The sequence below is a fragment of the Meriones unguiculatus genome, chromosome 8, assembly GCF_030254825.1.
Source record: "Meriones unguiculatus strain TT.TT164.6M chromosome 8, Bangor_MerUng_6.1, whole genome shotgun sequence".
Taxonomy (NCBI): domain Eukaryota; kingdom Metazoa; phylum Chordata; class Mammalia; order Rodentia; family Muridae; genus Meriones; species Meriones unguiculatus.
The window spans coordinates 63,093,386-63,115,314 of NC_083356.1; the positions used below are offsets into that span (position 1 = coordinate 63,093,386).

The 21,929-nt window shown below is 38.6% G+C and overlaps 1 protein-coding gene across 2 annotated transcripts in view; it reads left to right on the forward strand.

Moving 5' to 3' along the window:
* Window positions 1-21,929, forward strand: part of Ubr5 (ubiquitin protein ligase E3 component n-recognin 5) — a 110,808-nt gene that overhangs the window by 72,922 nt on the left and 15,957 nt on the right. For both annotated transcript variants that reach the window (XM_021650951.2, XM_021650954.2), the window contains exons 27-48: window positions 768-916; window positions 1,398-1,489; window positions 2,733-2,879; window positions 2,975-3,093; window positions 3,173-3,299; window positions 3,391-3,520; window positions 4,844-5,004; window positions 5,102-5,341; window positions 6,384-6,507; window positions 6,763-6,874; window positions 8,179-8,310; window positions 8,577-8,834; window positions 9,377-9,645; window positions 9,802-10,013; window positions 13,634-13,864; window positions 14,507-14,580; window positions 16,092-16,264; window positions 16,348-16,461; window positions 17,289-17,509; window positions 18,675-18,795; window positions 18,923-19,021; window positions 21,222-21,465. In XM_021650951.2, coding sequence (XP_021506626.1) covers window positions 768-916; window positions 1,398-1,489; window positions 2,733-2,879; window positions 2,975-3,093; window positions 3,173-3,299; window positions 3,391-3,520; window positions 4,844-5,004; window positions 5,102-5,341; window positions 6,384-6,507; window positions 6,763-6,874; window positions 8,179-8,310; window positions 8,577-8,834; window positions 9,377-9,645; window positions 9,802-10,013; window positions 13,634-13,864; window positions 14,507-14,580; window positions 16,092-16,264; window positions 16,348-16,461; window positions 17,289-17,509; window positions 18,675-18,795; window positions 18,923-19,021; window positions 21,222-21,465 — 3,549 coding nt within the window. The remainder of the gene's footprint in view (window positions 1-767; window positions 917-1,397; window positions 1,490-2,732; window positions 2,880-2,974; window positions 3,094-3,172; window positions 3,300-3,390; window positions 3,521-4,843; window positions 5,005-5,101; window positions 5,342-6,383; window positions 6,508-6,762; window positions 6,875-8,178; window positions 8,311-8,576; window positions 8,835-9,376; window positions 9,646-9,801; window positions 10,014-13,633; window positions 13,865-14,506; window positions 14,581-16,091; window positions 16,265-16,347; window positions 16,462-17,288; window positions 17,510-18,674; window positions 18,796-18,922; window positions 19,022-21,221; window positions 21,466-21,929) is intronic.

Genomic DNA, 21,929 nt, shown 5'->3' on the forward strand with positions numbered 1-21,929 from the left:
TAATAATAGACTACAACAGTATAGCTACATCTGACTTTACAGTATTTTACATATAGCAAGAATTGAGGATTATCAGTTTCTGCCATGCAGTTCTTAAAAGGTGAACTGTCTTTTTTCAAACACTGGTTAATAAATTGTGATATGGTCATAATTTACTAAGTGAAACACAGACTCGAATTTTAGTGCTTTTGAGACACTGTCTTTACTTAATGGTATAGGCTAACCTCTAGTTTGTGGTCTCCTGCCTCTGCTTCCAGTGTGCTGGGATTATAGGTGTGTGCTGTCGGGTCTCACTAAGATTTGAGTCTTCACTACTGGACACAGGACTAAGAATTGTAATGTGCATTGCCATCACAGTGTAGTTCTGCTTTGCCTTTTTTGTTCCAGAATTGGTTTGATTTTCTTATATATTGACTTTTACAATTTAAAACAGCAAATTATTTATTTTCATTTGCATGGGTATTTTGTGTTCATGTGTGTCTATGCACCATGTGTGTGCCTGAATCCTGTGAAGGCTGGGAGCAGGCATAAGCTCTCTGGAAACTGGAGTTAAGACAGTTTTAAGCTGCCTTGTGGGTGCTGGTTACTCCGGGTGAACAGCCAGTGCTCTTAACAGTTGAGCCATCTCCAGTCAGACTGGAAATTTTGACTAACAAAGAATTTTAATTAGTATGTAATGCTTTCTGAATGTATATTAAAGCTCTTCAGTTGTGGTTGTGATTAAGTCCTTTGTTGATATTTGAATTTCTGTCTTTTTAATACTTCAGCTGAAGTATCTCCAAGTGAGAAGGAGGAAGATGTGTTTATGGGAATGGTTTGCCCATCAGGGACCAATCCTGATGACTCCCCTTTGTATGTCCTGTGCTGCAATGACACCTGCAGTTTCACGTGGACTGGAGCAGAGCACATTAACCAGGTAAGTGGTCCTAAAGGTGCCTGAAGATGTCCTTGCTAAAGCTTTCCTTTCCTTCTCCTCTAACTAGAGTTAAAAGTTTGTGAATATGCCTGTTGTTTTCTTTTACTTTCGCTTTTACAATTGTCCAAAGACTTAATTTTGATTGAGTCCTACACATACATGGCAAAAAGGGTCATTATTCAAATATGGCAGTTATAATCTTATAATGATTTAGGTCTTCACAGGTGGTAAATCTGATCCATGGCTATTGATACAGGTTTTATATTTACTGTGTATTTTGAAATAGCAGTGAATTATTTTTGATATAATAATACACTGTTTGGTATACTATTCTCATCCTTTACATTGTCAACTGCACATTTATCACGCTCTCATCGCTTCCTGCACATCTTAATATCACTCTGCTACTAACTGTGATTAAATTATAAGGAGATACAGATACGATAACGCTGTTTTAAAAAGTGACCCATTTTAATTTCAGGACATTTTTGAATGTAGAACTTGTGGTTTACTGGAGTCACTCTGTTGTTGTACGGAATGTGCAAGGGTTTGTCACAAAGGGCATGATTGCAAGTAAGTCTAATTTTAATCTCCGAAAAGATTGGGGCATATATTGCAGTACAAAATACATATATTATGCTTTAATTGTTGCTTTATTTCAGAAAGTGAGGTTTTCCTCACATTTCATTTTGTACATACAGAAATGTGGCTTTTAGTTTAAAGTATATTGTCAAACACTTGCTTTATTTTACTTAAGGTGTTGTGATCCTTAGTTAAAAGCAGGGCTAAGGAATTTGTGACTAGAATTGGATTATTCTTATTTATTAATCAGATCAATTTATTAATCAATCAGATTAATGTTTTTAAGCATGTTCACAGAATAGTTTCATCTGTATTTTGTAACTAATTACCAACACCTCTCCCTCTGTAGGTATTATTAAATGTGTTATGAGGCCTTATTTAGTGTTTAGATGTAGTAATCTTTTATTTTATAGAAGCTGGTTTTAGCTGGTTTTGATAGTTTTACCTAAGCAGTGAAACTCAGTAGCTTAACATTTGCAGTATCTCAGTGAATATTGTTTATCAGTGGCAAAAATGTGTAGATGATGTAGGTAGTAGAAAAATGGGCTGTCAAGACCCTCCATTTTGAGTTGGTAGATGGATGGGTGGCTAAAGGTACTTGCTGCCAAGCCCGAAAAACCCGAGTTTCATCCCTGGGCTTACTTAATGCAAAAAGAGAATAGACTTTTTGCAAATTGTTCTGTGACTTTTACACATACTCTGTGGCACAAGTGTACCTCTGTTCTTCATTCACCCTGCCCCATAAACAAACAGACAGATAAGTGTGAAATGGTCACCTCAGTTTTTGCACTGATGCTTAGTTACACTCTGTTTAAGTATGCTCATGCTCACTATACTGGTTGTCATGGCAGGGTGAACCAGGTATTTCACTTCCTACAGCATTTGCAGTCTTGTCAGATAAATACACATGCAGGAAGCATGTGCTTATCATGGTTAGAATTGACTCAATACATATGTGAGGACCACGTAGGGTAGCTTGGGGATTTGGGGATTGGGAAGGACAATAGACATGACTGTCCCAGGGCATTACAGAGTGCTATTTGTCATAGGAATTTTTGTGTTGCTTTCTAGACTTTACACCATTAAGTAATCTTTCTTGTATATAGCAGTTACACTTTCATTTTAACGTAAACAAGAGTACTCTCTAGTTTGATCAAGTTATAGCTGCTCATTTCATTGTAGGTCTATTTTAAAGGTTTTCCATATATGAACTTTTCTGTGAATTTTTTTATAGACTCAAGCGGACTTCACCAACAGCCTATTGTGATTGTTGGGAGAAATGTAAGTGTAAAACTCTGATTGCTGGACAGAAATCTGCTCGTCTTGATCTACTTTATCGCCTGCTCACTGCTACAAATCTGGTCACCCTACCAAACAGTAGGCAAGTAGAAATCTTATGATGCAAAATAGGTAGATGGAAAGAGCTCCACATATATTGGTATGTCTCCCATCCTCACAACATGCCCTGTTTTCCAGGGGAGAGCACCTCTTGCTGTTCTTAGTACAGACTGTGGCCAGACAGACAGTGGAGCACTGCCAGTACAGGCCACCACGAATCCGGGAGGACCGCAATAGGAAAACAGCCAGTCCTGATGGTGAGTGAATCACAATTTGGACTGACTGATGTGGAAAGCAGTAAGTTTTGCTTTTGTCTGACCCATCCCTCCTTTTCAGATTCAGATATGCCTGATCACGACTTAGAGCCCCCAAGGTTTGCCCAGCTTGCATTAGAGCGCGTCCTGCAGGACTGGAATGCTTTGAGATCTATGATTATGTTTGGGTCACAGGAGAATAAAGACCCGTATGTATTTGTTAGAACATTTATACTTTCTCTGGCCCTGTGTTAATGTTGCTTTTTACAGTGTATTCTGTCTCTCCTTGCCTTTCTCCAGTCTGAGTGCCAGCAGTAGAATAGGCCATCTTTTGCCGGAAGAGCAGGTATACCTCAATCAGCAAAGTGGCACAATTCGGCTAGACTGTTTCACTCATTGCCTTATTGTCAAGTGTACAGCAGATATTTTGGTGAGTTCTTGAATATATACATTTATTCTTAGGATCCCATGATTTTAAAAGTTAGACTTATAAGGCTTATAACTTCTGATTAAGTCAAAGGAAATAAAATTGGGGCAGTTAACTTGGATGTCTTTTAATGGAAAGAAATTTATTTTAAATAAAAACCCTAAAATGATAAAATGTGTAAACCTTTTTTTTTTTTCTTTTTTTGTAAACTAAAATAGGATCCATGGTGAAAAGAAGTTACTTAGGCACTGACATGACGTTGCATTTCATCTTCTCTGCAAGCTAATTTGTTATTGTCAGTTGTTATTCAAACCTGTACTAAATAATTTACAGTAGCAGAATAAAATTATGATATAGTAATGCAAAATCAAGAAAATAAAAAAATAATTTGTGAATCTAACTGTTGTTGATCTTAAATTACAGCCTAGCCATTTACTGAAATGAAATCCAACATGTTTTGATATAAAGATTATTATAAGCAACATTAAAAATAGAACACCAGATTGGCTATTTTTTTGTTTGTTTGTTTTGTTTTGTTTTAGTTGATACCTATTTTAATGCACAGGAAAGACTAGAAAGTAGTAAATCCAATAATGGGATTATAAAGTTAATTACTAAATATTTGAATGTCCTTTGTGCTTTGTGTTGTGTGTTGTAGTAAGTGAACTATATTCTTCTGATTTTACTTATTTGATAGTCTCTTCTAAACATGCATGATGAGGATATGTAGAACTATGGAACAAAAGTCAAGGTAGTTTACATTTGGGATCCACTGTCTATCATACACATAGTGGTAGGTGTATTGCTTAATCACTGACCCTGTAACTGGGTTGGTTCAGTTTGTTTCAAGATTTTGTTACAAGGCATGGCAAGGTAGCTTAGCCAGGTATGAAGGTGCTTGCCACCAAATTGTAACAGCCTGAGTTCAACCCCTGGCACCCACATGGTAAAAGGAGAGGACCACCTCCTGCAAATTGTTCTCATCTCCACATGCACACAGAACTATATGTACACCCCCCCCCCACACACACACCAAAAAACATTTTTAACTTTTGTTTGTTTGTGTTTTTGTTTTTCGAGACAGGGTTTCTCTGTGTAGCCTTGGCTGTTCTGGACCCGCTTTTGTAGGCCAGACTGGCCTTGAACTCACAGAGATCTGTTGCCTCTGTCCCCTTGAGTGCTAAGATTACAGGTGTGTGCCACTGTGCCTGGCTCATTTTTAACATTTTTCTTGGGAACTATTAACATTTTAGAATATTGGAAAACTGGACTTTAACCATTGTATGAAATATCTCAGCATTAATAGAATGATTACAATTTTTAAAGCTTTTAGATACTCTGCTAGGCACATTAGTAAAAGAACTCCAAAACAAGTACACACCTGGACGCCGAGAAGAAGCAATTGCTGTGACAATGAGGTTTCTGCGATCGGTGGCAAGGGTGTTTGTCATTCTTAGTGTGGAAATGGCTTCATCCAAAAAGAAAAAGTAAGGCACTTGAAAAATTTCAGCACACAGTTTTTAGTGTGATAATGTTAATATGTACATGAGAAGACTCAGATTTCTATTTTCCTTTCTGCTGTAGCAACTTTATTCCACAGCCAATTGGAAAATGCAAACGTGTATTCCAAGCATTACTTCCTTATGCTGTAGAAGAATTGTGCAATGTAGCAGAGTCCTTGATTGTTCCTGTCAGGATGGGGATTGCCCGCCCCACAGCACCATTTACACTGGCCAGTACTAGCATAGATGCCATGCAAGGCAGTGAAGAATTATTTTCAGTAGAACCATTACCACCACGACCATCATCAGATCAGTCAAGCAGGTATGTTCATTCTTATTATGGAAATGTTGTATTCAGCTCATTGGTGCTGTGCTTTTGAGTAGCAACAGAAACAGATTTCTCAAGTCTAATTTTGTAACCTCATGCACATATAATGATGCTTTAGTACCTATCTTAACACCATGGATTAAAGCTGAATATCAACAACAAAAAGCATCAAACTCTTGGAAATGAAGCAACTCACTACTAAATGAAAAATGGGACAGAAGTTAAGAAAGACATAATCAGGTGTGGTGCTGTATGCCTTTAATCTCAGCACAGGAGGCAGATCTCTGAGCTGGAGGCCAACCTGGTCTACAGAGTGAGTTCCAGGACAGCCAGGGCTACACAGAGAAGCCCTGTCTCGAAAAAGAAAGAGAAAAAGACCTTGTAATGGTTTTTCTCTCAGTATCTCCTTTGCCCTTGTCATAGTGCATGTGTTTTAGCACTGAAAGGCTTGTTGCGAGACGAGTGCCTGGCTGCCTCTATGAGGGCAGGCCTACCTTAGTTGGCACTCATGCCTATATAAGAGTGTCTTTGATTCTCCTTTCTCAGGAAAACGGAATGATGAAAGATGCTAAAAGCTTACCATCTCGTAAATTTAATTATTTTGGTTCATTCCTGAATCTCTAAATGAAGTTGCCATAGGGCCATTTAATATCACATCTCTAGTTTTCAGTCTGTTTAAAACTGAATTCAGTGATTCTTCTCTAACTTTTATGTGGTTATTTCTAAGGCAACTTTTAAGAGAAGGGAAACTTTGACCACTCTTTTGGTTGTTACTCTGTTTTAGTATATGATTTGTAAATTTGATTTTCCCACCCCCTGCCCACCCACTAACAAGTCAGTGGGTAACACGCTGGTACAGAATAGGAATTGTGTCTGTTAATGGGTGAGTGTTGGCTGCAGTGCTTTTGGCAACTGAGGATGCTGGAGGAAAGAAAGAATGTAAGGAATGAGCTGCACAAAGGATTCCAGTGAGACATGTGCAGTGTGCTGTGTGAGCTGCGGCACTGCATCTTCACCACCTCCCTGCTCCTTACAGCTCCAGTCAGTCTCAGTCAGCTTACATCATCCGGAACCCACAGCAGAGGCGCATCAGCCAGTCACAGCCAGTCAGAGGCCGAGACGAAGAACAGGATGATATTGTTTCAGCAGATGTGGAAGAGGTATTTTTAATTGTTTGAAATGCAGATGACGCACTTGGATTTGGTGGGAAGAGCAGTCAGTGGAAGTCAGTATTAATGGCAGTATTTTAAAACTATCATGTTCCAGCCAGCCTGTGAACTTTTGTTCTATTCATTTTTGGCTACATAATGTAAATTTAGAGTTTCTTATTTTAGAGAGCTTTACATTTTAGTTCTCTAATTCTGTGGCCATAAGTAGTAGAGATAGAGGTTTGCTATGTGATTGATTGTGTTTAGGTTGAGGTGGTGGAAGGCGTGGCTGGAGAAGAGGACCATCACGATGAGCAGGAAGAGCACGGGGAGGAGAATGCTGAGGCAGAGGGACATCATGACGAGCACGATGAAGACGGTATGCGGCCTATTGAGAGGGTACTTAGGGTGACCGAATCGGTGCCTCAAAGAGAGAAGCCTCATTGGCTCTGTAGCTAGCCAAATTATGTTCTGCCAAAGCACTCTGTAGTGTGTTTTAAAGTTTTAAGAAGTAATTATATACATACATAGATGATTCATATTTAATTCCTCCCACCCCCTGTTTTTGTTTAAGGAACTTGTTTGAGTCAGGGTCTCATGTATCTCGGGCTGGCCTCAGATTCCCTTTGCAGATGAGGATGACCCTGAATTTCTCTTCCTCCTCTTTCTATTCCCAAGTGCTGGGATTAGAGATGAGCGTGACTGTGCCAAGTTTACTTGGTGGTGAGGATCTACCCAGAACTTGATGCACACTAAGCAAGCACTCTATTGGCTGAACTCATCCCTAGCCCACTTCCTTTTCTTTCATTCTCTCCAACTTGGGGCTGGTGGGTGGCTCATTGGCTAAAGGTATTGTTGTCAAGTTCAGTCCTAGAGACGCACATGGTGAAAGGAGAAAACACAGTCCCGCCAGTTGTCCTGACCGTCACGCACAGTCCACCTCATTGCCCTACTAAATAAATAAATGTAATTTAGAAAATTATTCATTTATTTAGTGTGTGTATATGCCTGTGACTGCAAGTTTGTGTACGTCGTGGTTTGTGTGGAGGTCAGCAATAACTCAGTATTTTTTCTCTCTTGCCACCTTGTGAGATCTTATTTCAGACCTTGAACTACTAGTAGCCTGTACCCACTGAGCCATCTCACTGGCCTGTGTAGTCCTGTTTTCTTAAAAAATACTTAAATGGTAAAATATTGAGCACTCTGGAAGCTGAGGCAGGATTTCAAATCTGTGGCTAATCTGGGCTACAAAGCAGGAACTTGTCTGACTCCCCTCACCTCTAAAGTAAATCAGTCATAATTTAACAGTGGGCAATTTGCAGTGGAGAGAAAAGGAAAACAGTCTATAATCTCCCTGAGATAGAAGGGTGTGTGTGTGTGTGTGTGTGTGTGTGTGTAATCTATGACATTAAAAAGAAATGTTTTTCTCTTTTGAAGTAAAACAGATGGAAATAGGGCAGGTGGATAGTGGGTGCTGCCCCAAACCAAGGTTTTGCAGGAGTTGAATCGCTGTGTTGCGGTCCACTCATTACTGTACTTGAGGAATTTCTCCATAATTCTTTCTGAAGAACAGCTGTTATCCTGGCTCTCTGATTCTTAGTTCCTACCCCTAGGATATACTGGCTTTTCAGACCTGTATTAGTTGCTGAATTTTCCCCCCCTTATTATTTAATACTTTTCTAGGAAGTGACATGGAGCTAGATTTATTAGCAGCTGCTGAGACGGAAAGTGACAGTGAAAGTAACCATAGTAACCAAGATAATGCTAGTGGGCGCAGAAGTGTTGTCACTGCAGCCACTGCTGGCTCAGAAGCAGGTATGTTGCTAATGGGAAAAGCTGCTCCTGGCATATGCTAATTCTGTTTGTCTGCAACATGAGTTGATAATTCTATGATATGCATAAGGGTAGCTAAAGCTTATTTAAAAGAGTTCTTTTTCTAATCAAAGTGTTTTTATAGTATTCTCAGTATTATGTGCAATCTGACACTGTTCAATATAATCTTTTCTTGAATGAGAGGTACATTGTGAAGTTAATTATCAGTGGACTTACAGTGTTTTTTGTTTTAAAAATTAAAACTTTAGGAGCGAGCAGTGTTCCTGCCTTTTTTTCTGAAGATGATTCTCAATCAAACGACTCAAGTGATTCTGACAGCAGTAGCAGCCAGAGTGATGACATAGAGCAGGAGACCTTTATGCTTGATGAACCATTAGAAAGAACCACGAATAGCTCCCATGCAAACGGGGCTGCCCAGGCTCCTCGTTCCATGCAGTGGGCTGTCCGTAACACGCAACATCAGCGAGCAGCTAGCACAGCCCCAGCCAGCACATCTACACCAGCAGGCAAGTCTGGGAGCTCGAGTATTATTCCTAGGAGCATGGCAGTGGTTTTGAAAATTAGAAAAGAAAGTGGTATAAAGGTCCTTTTGTTGAGTTTCAGATATAAGAAGTACAAAATTATGATTCTGTCAAGATGTCTGAATCTCTGCATTGTTGCTGTGGGCTGGGTAATTCTTTATTGAGAGCTCTGTTGTGCATTGTAGGATGTTTAATTGCACCCACTGCCATTAGCTGGTAGGTGTCAGTAGTATTTCCAAACTCTACTTCTTTCTTCACATCTCCCATTTGTAGCAACCAAAAGTGTCTGCACACATTGCCAAACGCTTCCTTCTGTGGTGGTTGTGAGATACAGAATTACTCCTGGTTTATAATGTATTAATTTTTGCCCCCCCCCCCTTAACACTCTTTCTCTCCAAATTATATCGTGGAGCTACACTGTTTTGCTCATGTACATATTATTAATTGACCATTTAGATATTTATAAGCCTATGCAGTGTCAGTTAGCAACTGTGTTAGCTCATGGCAATTGTCCTTTTTCCTTATAGCAAGTTCCGCAGGTTTGATTTATATTGATCCTTCAAATTTACGCCGGAGTGGCACCATCAGTACAAGTGCTGCAGCCGCAGCAGCAGCACTGGAAGCTAGCAATGCCAGCAGCTACTTAACGTCTGCGAGCAGCTTAGCCAGGGCCTACAGCATTGTCATCAGACAGATCTCGGACTTGATGGGCCTTATTCCTAAGTATAATCACCTAGTATACTCTCAGATTCCAGCAGCTGTGAAACTGACTTACCAAGATGCAGTCAACTTACAGGTAGGAAACTGTGGAAAAGTTCTTTATTGTTTTGCCTATCAATTAGATTTTCAAAATAATGGGGATATAGAAAATTCTTAAATGTTGACATACTAGTGCTGTATCGAATTTAGCTTTGTTTGGATAGTTTTGACTATTTCAGTTTGATCTTCATAGAACTATGTAGAAGAAAAGCTTATTCCTACATGGAACTGGATGGTCAGTATTATGGATTCTACTGAAGCTCAATTACGTTATGGTTCTGCATTAGCATCTGCTGGTGATCCAGGACATCCAAATCATCCCCTTCATGCCTCTCAGAACTCAGCTCGAAGAGAGAGGATGACTGCACGAGAAGAGGCCAGTTTAAGAACCCTTGAAGGCAGACGGTATGAAATGCTCTATACATACTTATGTGTTGAATCAGAACTCTTAAATCCTAGGTTAGAGGTTTTGATCACTATCACATTTAACTTCCCTCATCTTAATGGCAAAGAAAAAAGGTACACAGCTGCCTCATGTTACTTGTCTTTGCTAGGCAGTGGGAGCAAAATGATTGTTAGCTAGGTTATTTTTTAAGAAGTTTATCATGTCCTCAGAGGAATCTGTTACTAAAAGCTACTGTTGGCCTGTGTCCTTGTCTGTCGTGTGCTCCTCCCCCATATACCCCTTCCTCTTCTGCCTCCCCTTTATAAGGTTTATGTTCCCAGAAAGACTTGTTTCTGACTAGGACTGAGTCTGATGCATTTGGTACTCAGGAAGGTTAAAGTGTGTTGTCCCTGCTGTTCTTTGGTTTCACAACACGCACCACCGCCCACCCCGTTAAATCATAAGATATATTTATGTATTTGCTATGTCCTCTCTATTCAGTTATAAAGAGCCCCTCTCGGGACTAGGAGTTAGCCCAGCAGTGATGTCAAGAGGAATAGCTGTACCATCCACTGAAGGTGATGGTTGGTAGTCAGTGTCTGTGGGTTTGTTCTCACTGCAGATGAAGAAGTGAGAGGACAGAGGTCTGGAGACTGTGGGAGAGGACAAGATGAGAGAAAACACTGAGAACTGTTGACAGGGCAGGGTGGGGCAAGGGTTCTGTTCTGTACTTAATTCTAAACAACGAATAGGAAAATAAGAAAAATCTAGGAATAGAATTGACATACTTAACCTTTGAATGTTCGGGAACTGGGAACAAATTTGGTGAGCTGGTTGGTAAAGATATTATATCTGCATTAGAAAGAACGATGGAGGAGGGAGTAGTTTTTCTGTTGTGGAGTCCTGCTCCACAAAAGGACAAAAGTTTTTGTCTTTCTTAGGCTGTAGTCAATTGCTGTAAAAGAACACAGTATTTTGTGGCTCGAGAGACAGTTCAGTGGTTAACAACTCTTTTCTTGCAGAGGACCTAGCACACACATGGCAGCTTGCAGCCATCTTTAACTCCAGTCCCAGGAGATCAGACGCCCTCTTCTGACCTCCGTGGGCATTGTACTGACATGGTGCACATTTGTATAAATTTTTCCCCAGGCAAAACACTTACATACATAAAATACTCTTTAAAACAAAGCAGAGGACTGTGATGTGGGATCTTGATCGCTCAGTGTTGTGTCTTTCTCCCCCGCCTCAGTCATTATTACATTATAATCACATAGTATATCTATAATTTACTCTTTTTAGAGTATATGGTTGGCTCATTATAAATTTGGAATATTTTCATCATCTCTAGGAAATATTACACATCTTAGTGGTCATTTGTATTCTATTATCTGTCTGTAGATTCTGAACTTGTTATGTAAATAGAATTAAACAATACATGGTTTTTTGGACTGGCTTCTGTCATTTAACCTGAATTTTTTTTTTTTTTTGATCACCTATGTTTAGCACGCTTTAAAAATATTCTGTCTCATGTATGTTACACCACATTTTACTTAACCATTCATCAGCTGACACTTGGAGTATTTCTGCCTCTTCATTACTGTGCATGACGTTGCATGTTTCCATAAAGGTTTTGTGTGGACGTGTAGTTTGTAAAATTGCTAGATCATATGGTAATGGTATATGCTTAACATTTTGAGATGCTGCTGGACTGTTTTCCTAAAAGCAGTATTTTCCAAATAACAGTATTTGAGAGAGCTTTCGTTTTGTACACCCTTTTTTTTTTTTTCTGTCCTCAATCTCTTTTTGTAGCAGAGGATAACTTTGAACTTCTGATCTTTCTGTAGCCACCTCGAATGTCCTAGGGTTATAGGCACGGATCATACCCACCCATTTCTCCGTATCTTTTTGATGGTGGACATCTTATTAGGTGTAATAGAGCCTTGAACAGTCCTCCTGCCTAAGGGGTGGGGACACCTCAAATTACAGATCTGTGTTCACTGCGGTTTTGATTTGCTAATGATACTGGATTATTTTCTTATGTTCTGATGGGCAGTTTTGCCCTATGTCTGTTTAGCTGTGCAGCTGTAAAGTAGCTTTTTTAGTTTTTATTTAAGTTATAGGAGTTCTTTAATATTTTGGATAAGAATTCCTTATCAAGGTTTTCAAGGATTTTTATTCCTCTCTTTTCTTTATTGGGGGCGTGTCTTATTATTTTTTTCCTTAATTGTGTATATGTGTGGGTGAATGTCATTTGTGGCATCCCTAGAGGGCATTGGATCCTTTGAAGCTGGAATTAATGGCAATTCTGTGCTGCCATACTTGGATGCTGGAATGCAAACTAGGGTTCTTTGGAAGAACAGCAAGTGCTCTTAATCTCCGAGCCATCTCTCCAGACTCCCTTTTTCACTTTCTTGTTGGTGTCCTTTGAGAGGTACAAAAGTTTCTAATTTTGATAGAAGTCCAGGTCACTTAATACTTTTATTTGTTGCTTGTAGGTTTTGATACCTTCCTTCCATACTTCTGTCAGTCGCCCATCTATTTGAAGATGATATTTTGCTATGTAGTAGTAGCCTGGCATCATTTGCTATATAGCCCAGCCTGCTCCATTCTCTGTCTTTCAGCCTCTCATATCCCAGATCATTGGGATAGCATGAGTACCATGTCTGACATTTGATATTATATAGTAGTATCTTAGTTCCCTTTTCTATTGCTGTGATAAAACACCATAACCATAAGTAGCTTGAGGAGGAAAGTGTTTATCATCTTACAGCTTCTACATAGTATCCAGGGAAGTCAGGTTAGGAACTCGGAGCAGGAGGCAGGAACTGATACAGAAGTCTTGGAGGAAGACTGCTTATTGTTTTGCTTATGGCTTGCTCAGTCTACCTGTTCACAGCATCTGGGTGTAGACCATGCACAGTATGCCAGACCCTCCCACATTAAACATAAGAGAGGAAATTGCCCCACAGTCTTACTTAGAAGCTTATCTGACATTTTGATGGTTCCTTCTTCCTAAAGGACTCTTAACTACTATCAGGTTGACACAAAGGACTAGCCAGCACAGGTAGTGCATCTCATAATAGTTCCTAGAGTTCTGTCATTAACCTTAACTGACAGCTTGTTAGAAATGCAAATTCAGACCTTTTAGGACTGTTAGTAGGGACCCTGACATGTAGGACTATAAGTCATAAGCAATGGTATTCCTAAAGAGTACCTATAAATGCTCTATTTTCTATCTCTCTTTTTCTATCTTCTATCTCTGTTTCTGTTTTCAAGACAGGGCTTCTCTGTGTAGCCTTGGTTTTCTTGAACTCACTTTGTAGACCAGGCTGGCCTCGAACTTCCAGACTGCTGGGATTCCAGGTGTGCCCTACTGTGCCCGGCTTCTGTTTTCTCTCTTTAAGATTAGTTTTATGGTACCTAAGGGGGCCATCAAGGGTGTCAGATCCCCCTGGAACTGAAGTAATGACTGGTTGTGTGCCACCATGTGGATGCTGGGAACTGAAGCCCAGTCCTCTGTAAGAGCATCAAGTGCTCGTAACTGATGGGCATTGGCTGTTTTCATTTGTTAAGTTTACATATTTATGAACTTTCATACTTGTGGTTTTTATAAACGTTTCATTTCTTTTTGTCCCTCTAGACGTGCCACATTGCTTAGCGCCCGCCAGGGAATGATGTCTGCTCGAGGAGATTTTCTCAATTATGCCCTTTCTTTAATGAGGTCTCATAATGATGAGCATTCTGATGTTCTTCCAGTATTGGATGTGTGCTCATTGAAACATGTGGCATATGTCTTCCAAGCCCTTATATATTGGATTAAAGCAATGAATCAACAGACAACATTGGACACCCCTCAACTGGAACGCAAAAGGTATATCTGTACCTTGTTGGGTTTTGAGAAGTACTTACTTGTTGTGGTTTCTGAGTAAACAGTCACAGTGTGAATTAAGGAGATCAGCACTGCAAAAGAGAACACAGGTATTTCATGTAGGAAAGAGGGCTTGACATCATCCTGCCAGTCTCTGCCATGACTTTTCAATTAAATGAAAACCCAGGAAACTAAAGTTAATGTAGTTGAGATATTTGTCTTTAAGTCTTGTCATATTTTGGGTGAAAGTTTGTGTGGACACTCATTCTTTCTTTAGTGATTTGTTTGTTTTTGGCTTCTCTTGAGCCCATTTTGTTTTTTAAGTCATTAGGCAGATCCCGTTACTATTTCCCATTATCTGAAACTGAACAGTAGTGCTAGGTATAAGTTAGATTCCAGGGTGAGAGGTCAGATGGTGCTGCCTAACCACCTGAATTCAGTTCCTGGGTCCCACATGGTGGAAGCAGAGAACCAACTCCTGCAAATTGTCCTCTGACTTCCACATACACGTGACACAAACATACACATGGGTTAAGTTACCAAAGTAACATTTCCAATGTCTTTTTCTAGCGGCCCCCCTCACCTGTGTTGTTTTTCATACCACACAAATATTTAATTTAAGTGACTGACTTTGTTCTTTTTAAGGACGCGAGAACTTTTGGAACTGGGTATTGATAATGAAGATTCAGAACATGAAAATGATGATGACACCAATCAAAGTTAGTGCATAGAAAGTCTACCAGTCTACTTTTAAGAAATGGCTGCTCAGTATTTCCTCCAGGCTTTTTAACTACATTATTTTTCTCGCTGGATGGGAATTTCTCTTTTCTTCTCTATGTCAAATTTCTTACCTTTTTTTTTTTTTTGTCATTTTCTTTACACATCTTTGGTGTTATATATGTTTCATAATTAAGATTGAATTAATGTTATGAATTTTCCATACTTTTTAAATTTTTCTCATTTCTCTTAGTTTATATTTACTGTTACTTTAAGTCTTTGGAAAGCCTTTGTTAATTTTGATGTAAAATAGATTTAGTTAAAATGTAAATTATGCTTGAGCATAGAAACTAAGAAAAGTTTTAAAGGGTCACAGCATTAGGAAGGTTGAGAACCACTATTGTTGAGCCAACTTGTAGTTTTCCATTATTTTAGTTGGAAGTATAAAATGGGAGATTTAAAATGGGATCAAATAGTCTAGTTTCCTGTTTATTATTATTTGCAGCCAATATTTTTATTAGCTTAGGGAAAGACAACTGGTCTGAGTTTGTTGTTATTGTTGTTGTTGATGTTGTTTATGGTGGTGGGTTTGGCTTCTCTTTTTCTGAACATCTCACCAGCTGGGTGTGGTGGCATAAGCCTTTAATCCCAGCAGAGGCATATGGACCTTTGAGTTCAAGGCCAGCCTGGTCTACAAAGTGGGTCTAAGACAGCCAAGGCTACAAAGAGAAACCCTGTCTGGAGAGATCAAAAGGAAAATTCAGCCAAAATTCATTATTTCCACAACTTAGTAAAGTTTTGTCCCCATCAGGAGAGCTGTTGCTAATGTGCTGACCTACTGTTGGCTGAATATGTAAATTGCTCAGACAGCTCCATGCTCATTTCAGTATGGGAAGCAAATAGTTAGATTTCAGTTTTTGCTCATCTCCTTTGGTGTTACCAGGTTGAGTCCTGAAATATGCTGAGGAAACTAGCTGTATTTTGGCTTTATTCTCTAGATTTAAAGAAAGGATGTAAGAAAACTGTTAAATATAGAATGGACTAGTATTCCTTACAACTTTTATTTTTATATATTTTTTTGTTATTGTTTGATAAAGAATACATAGAGTTATTTTGGATCATCAATTAAAAAAAAAAAAAAAACACCAAAATTCTTCATGGTGAGTTCTAGGAGAGTCTGTCACACAATAAGACCCTGTTTCCAAAACAAAATACCAAAAGTTTGGATTACTAACTCGTGTGTGTGTGTGTGTGTGTGTGTGTGTGTGTGTTTGTGTGTGTGTGAGTGAGTGAGTATGGTGTGTTTTTCAGGGTTTAAACCCATGTTTCATACATCCTGTGCAAGAGCCCTACCACTGAACTTCATCTCCAGCCCTTAACTTTCTTTCTAGTATGTTGATATTTTGTGAGATAACCAAGCATCTTAGGTTGACCAGATTGACATTCTATTACCATTTCTAATTGCTAATATATATATATATATTTTTTCATTTTTTATTTTTTTACCATTTAGGCACTACTTTGAATGATAAGGATGATGAATCTCTTCCTGCAGAAACTGGCCAAAACCATCCATTTTTCCGACGTTCAGACTCTATGACGTTCCTTGGATGTATACCCCCAAATCCATTTGAAGTGCCTTTGGCTGAAGCCATACCCTTGGCTGATCAGCCACATTTGTTGCAGGTGAATCAAACAGGTCTAATGTTCTTTTATAGCTGATTTTGAAGTTGTTCAATCTAACTATAATATTCTTGTTAAAATTCCAGCCAAATGCTAGAAAGGAAGATCTTTTTGGTCGTCCAAGTCAGGGTCTTTATTCCTCATCTGCCGGTAGTGGGAAATGCTTAGTGGAAGTTACAATGGACAGAAATTGCCTTGAGGTAAGATAGTAAACGTTTATAATGTATTTGTTAATTAGCACTTTTCCCAGTGTCCAGATTCGAAGTGACTCATTAATGTAGATTCTCCAGTAGCGGAAGTGTCAGGGTCCATTTCTTTCAGCATAGTGAACTGTTACTTTCACTGGCTTTCAGTTCCACACATCATATACCTTTATTATGTGCTTAATCTGCTCCAGAAACTGTTAATGGAGCTGCTGAAAACTGGGTTTCCAAATGAAAAGAGTACTTGCATACAAACTTGTATAACTTACCTTCAAGGTTCTTTCTCCTTGATGTGCTAAGTTACTTGAACCAAGAATAAAGATAAAGGAGGCAACATTATTAATGACGCTTAAGTCATTTTGTCTCTTGGGTAGTATCTCGTTCTTTACAGCTAAGGAAACACTTATGTAAATAAGTCGTAAAGAGATTATAAATTCTAAGTGGGAGTGTCAGTTATCACAACTAATTACAGAACAGATTTATTTGTCAGAAGTATATGTCTGATTTGAGTAGTAAAAAAAAAGTACTATGTTTTAAGGCAGCATATGAGAAATACAGCTGAATGGATTTTTATAATTAAGTGATAAAGAAAAGTATAGTACTAAAATTATTGAAAATATGTAGGAGACTTAAATACCAGGCTTTGAAATTCTCTGAGGCTACTCTGGTGTGTTCTTCCGTGAGGGTCAGGTTGACAAGAGAAGACTGCACTTTGTTGGTGGAAGCTCTAGAAAGGGAGTATTATTTAACTTCCTGTGTGATTTCTGCAGAGCTCTGTTAAGAACATGCTCTAATGTGTCACTTTTAAACCTAAAATTGCATAGGTTCTTCCAACTAAAATGTCATATGCTGCCAATCTGAAAAATGTAATGAACATGCAAAACCGGCAAAAGAAGGAAGGGGAAGAACAGAGTGTGTTGCCTGAAGAAGCCGAGAGTTCAAAGCCAGGGCCGTCTGCTCATGATGTTGCTGCCCAGTTGAAGAGCAGTTTACTGGCAGAGATAGGGCTTACTGAAAGTGAAGGGCCACCTCTTACATCTTTCAGGTACGGCTAGCTGAAGAAATGCGCCTGTGGCTATTATTACATTTTTAAGATAATTTTTATTTAGAGATTTCACATTTTGTAAATTTGAATATGTAAGTATTATAATTAATATTACTTTTCTGTGATTTCCTAATTTACTATCAGATAGTTAAATATTTAAGTTTTCTGGACTTTTCACTTTTATAAATTTGATAATCTCTTTCATATCTTGAATTTCCAAGATGCTATTTTTTTTAATGTTTAATAGTGACTTAAAAGCCATCAATTAAATAGGTTATCAGCAGCTCAGCTAACATGTAAATACTAGAAAGAATAGAATTTTCGGGTTTTGTGACTCATACACTTTTGTTTAGTGTTTGTAATCACTGAGTGATTTACTGGCTCTTGTTTATGCCTTGTTTTTGGCTAGAAGTATAAGATATTTTTGCTTATAAGTTAATGATCTAGCTAATGAAATATGGTATGCTTAAAAGGAGTTAATTTGTGAATGAACAAAACACTATATAGACATTGTCTACCTACTGTAAAGGACATGGGATAATTTTTATGCTGGGATAGCCTAGACTTAGAGGTTAGACTCTATAGACCAGATTGGAGAAATGTCTTAGAGGTAGGAAGATCAGTTATTAAACTGTAGTGGTCAGAGCTGCTGAGGAAGAGCAGGTTAGCAAATTAACTTCAGGGGAGGGAAGGAAATGATGTCGAAAGAAGATGGACTATATCACTGGAGGAACAGAAGGTAGAAAAATGTGCTTCAAGTCTGTGCAGTGGGTAAGTAGATGGTACTGATGGGTAAAAGGAAATATTGTCATGAGGCCTTATTAAATTTTATCCATGTTGGGCTCTAATTAAACACTACTGATGTAGATAACAAGTAAATACTCTAGAGGGGATCCAAGTGGGGATGGCATTTGACTGTGAGGAGATGGATAGAATGAAATGGCCGTTCCAGATAGAAGGTGCTACAGGTGTGTGTACAGATGCATGCAGTCATGTACATGTCAGGAGCATGCCGCCATGGGAAGGTTCTTTCAGTAAATAATATATGGTTTGAAATACTGATGCTATCAGGATATTAGAAGACCAAGAAAAGTGCTATTATTGAGCAAAGTCTGAATTTTGGGAGTTGATTGCTTGCTTCTCTCTCTTTGTAAATTTTTCACAGGCCTCAGTGTAGTTTCATGGGGATGGTTATTTCTCACGACATGCTGCTGGGACGTTGGCGCCTTTCTTTAGAACTGTTTGGCCGAGTATTCATGGAAGATGTTGGAGCAGAGCCTGGATCGGTGTGTATTTTGTGCACTTTAGTTCTGTTCTGCATGTTAAGAACGTGTTTCAGTGAATAATTGTTATGTTTTTCCCTTTTCCTTCCTTGCTTCCTTCTTCCTTCCTTCCTCTCTCTCTCTTTTTAAGATCTTAACTGAATTGGGCGGTTTTGAGGTAAAAGAATCAAAGTTCCGTAGAGAAATGGAAAAACTGAGAAACCAGCAATCAAGAGATTTATCACTAGAGGTAAAGGTATTTAGATTTTTTTCTATCTATAGTTTGACACTTGACGAATAATAATTGTTCAGGGATAGAGATATGTATTTATAGTAAAAAAATTTTAAAGAAATAATAATTACAGAATTTAGAGCAGTAATTTTTTTTTAGATGACTTTTTTATTAAAGAAAGTTTTAGGCTGGAAAGTGGTTCAGGTGGTAATATGCTTGTCTCACAAACATGTCCTGAGTTCAGATTTTCAGCATCTACTCAAGCAGCCAAGTATGGTAGGATGTGCCTTTGATCTTAGTACTGGAGAGGTGGAGACAGGATTCTTGGTACACCTTGGTCAGCTAGTCTTGCTGAAATCAGTGAGAGCCCCATCGCACAAAAATAAGGTAGAAAATGATAGAGGAGGAAACCCAGTGTCAGCCTCTGGCCTTCACATGTGTTTGCATGGGCAAGCATACCTGCACACATGTATGCACAGACACATGAATATGTACACACAAGCACATTTTGTTTGTTATTTTCCAGTGTGTGTTACTTGACACGGCCTTAAATTGGCTACTTCTTTTAGAAACTATATTGTAATGGGCTCTGTCTGAGGTTACAGATTCTGCGAGGTTGGCTGTTGTTTCTAGGCCTTAACAAGTTGCTGTGGATTCATACTGAGGCATTAAATTGAACTTGAACATCTCCTTTCTTCTTATTCCACAACAGTCTTAGAATTACAACATTACTACTACCACCAATAAAAGTTTTTCTTTTTGCTGTTGTTTTGAGACACGGCCTCACTCTTTTCACCTAGGCTAGTTTAGAACTCACTATGTAGCTGAGGCTGGCTTTAACCTTCTGGCAGTTCTCCTGTCTCAGTTTAATAAGTTCTGTGATTATACAGGCATGGTCCACCACATCTGGCTTCAAATGATGTTGATGATAACTTAAGGTTAATTTAAAGTTTTATTTTCTATAGATCATATCCAAGTGAGAATCCTTGAGTCCTCATAATTTTGCAGCCAGAATTTTACATTTGATTCATATAAGTGATATTTCCAAAGTTTTAATTTGAATTTCTTATTTTTAAAGAAAGTTAAATCTTTCATGCTTTTAGGATACTGTGGTTTTTGTAAACTTTTGATGTATTTTTCTCATTTTTTGCTATAAAGTTACTTTTTTCTCAAATTAGCTCTTTTTTTTTTTCCCCTGCCAGGTGTGGGTGGCGCATGCCAGCGCTTGGGAGGTAGAGATAGGCAGATCTCTGTGAGTTCGAGAACAGCCTGGTCTACAAAGCAGGTCTAGGACAGCCAAGGCTACACAGAGAAACCTTGTCTTAGAAAAACAACAACAACAAAAAACAAACAAAAGGCTTTTTTTTTTTTTTTTTTTTATATGAGCATCTGGTGGCATATGTCTAAAAATCCCAGCACTGGGATAGCAGGGGCAGATAGATCCCTGTACATTCATAGTCAGGCTGCCAGTTTAAGGCCATACAGCGCAACACAATGAGGCCTCTCAAAGAAAATTTATTTTTAAACATTATTTATATGTATAGATAGTGTAGGTCTGTCAAAGCATGTGTAGAGGTCAGAAGACAACATGGAGGTGTTACTGTCTCTTTTTGTCTTGTTGGTTCCAGGGATTGAACTTAGGTTGAAAAGTCTTTTGGCAAGTGCCTGTAGCTGCTGAGCCACCTCCAACCCCTCACATTTTAGAAGTTGTTTCCTTGGTTTTAGGTAATAAGCACTCTGTGCTTGGATATGTCTCTGTGACAGAATCTGCAGATATTTCTCTACTGTGTCGCTGTGGGAATTATGTGTTTGGCCATCAGCAGTGTAGGAGGGTCATGAGATTAAGGCCTCCTAGGCAAAAGAGTAAATTTCTGGCTGCTTGGATTACGTACCCAGATGTTGTTTCAAAGAGAGAGAGAAAGTTCCTATGTCTGATCCATTTGGGATTTATTCTCATGTACCAAATGAAAAGGATTGTTGTTTTCTGGTGGACCTTTGAAAGGGTGGGTGGATTTAAGTTGTTAAATTCTGTTAGCCTGATTTAATGTAGGACATTCTTTGCTTTGGAAAGTTGTATATTTAGAGTATAAAAGCTTCTGAGACCTCAGATTTCTTAGTAGTATTTAAACTAGGAAGGAAAAGCAAGATTCTGTTCTTCGGCTTTACATAGAACAGCCTGGTTTCTAGCATGGAATTCTTACTTGGTGTATTTTCCTAGGTTGATAGGGATCGGGATCTTCTCATTCAGCAAACTATGAGACAGCTCAACAATCATTTTGGCCGAAGATGTGCTACCACACCAATGGCCGTCCACAGAGTTAAGGTCACCTTTAAGGATGAACCTGGAGAGGGCAGTGGTGTAGCACGAAGTTTCTATACCGCCATTGCACAAGCATTTTTATCAAATGAAAAATTGCCAAATCTAGATTGTATCCAAAATGCCAACAAAGGTACCCATACAAGTAAGTACTGCACAGATTTCAAGCATTATAACTATTTCTCTTGTTTGTCACAACAGTGGTAATCATGATTTTATACCTATACATTTATATTTTACATTATTTCATTGTAGATGATGATATAGTCTTGACCAAACTGCTTGAATTGATTGAATTGATTGAACAGTTTGCTTTTTACTACAAAATGTTGTTGGATGTTTGTGATTACATTAGCTTTTCACATCAATTGTTACTTGTTTGGAGGGTGACAGGTTAAAAGGTCTTAAGTGGTACTACAGAAAACCAGTGAGGGGGCTGGAGTATTTCTTTAACCCCTGTATTAATTGCTAGCTATCTAAAGAGAAAACAGAATTCTCCAGGTAGGCTATTTTAAGATTGACTCACAAGCATGCTCAGATCTGAGGGAGGTTAAGAGCTTGAGACCACACATAAACAAGCCATGTCAGTGTGCTTATTATTTTGATTTC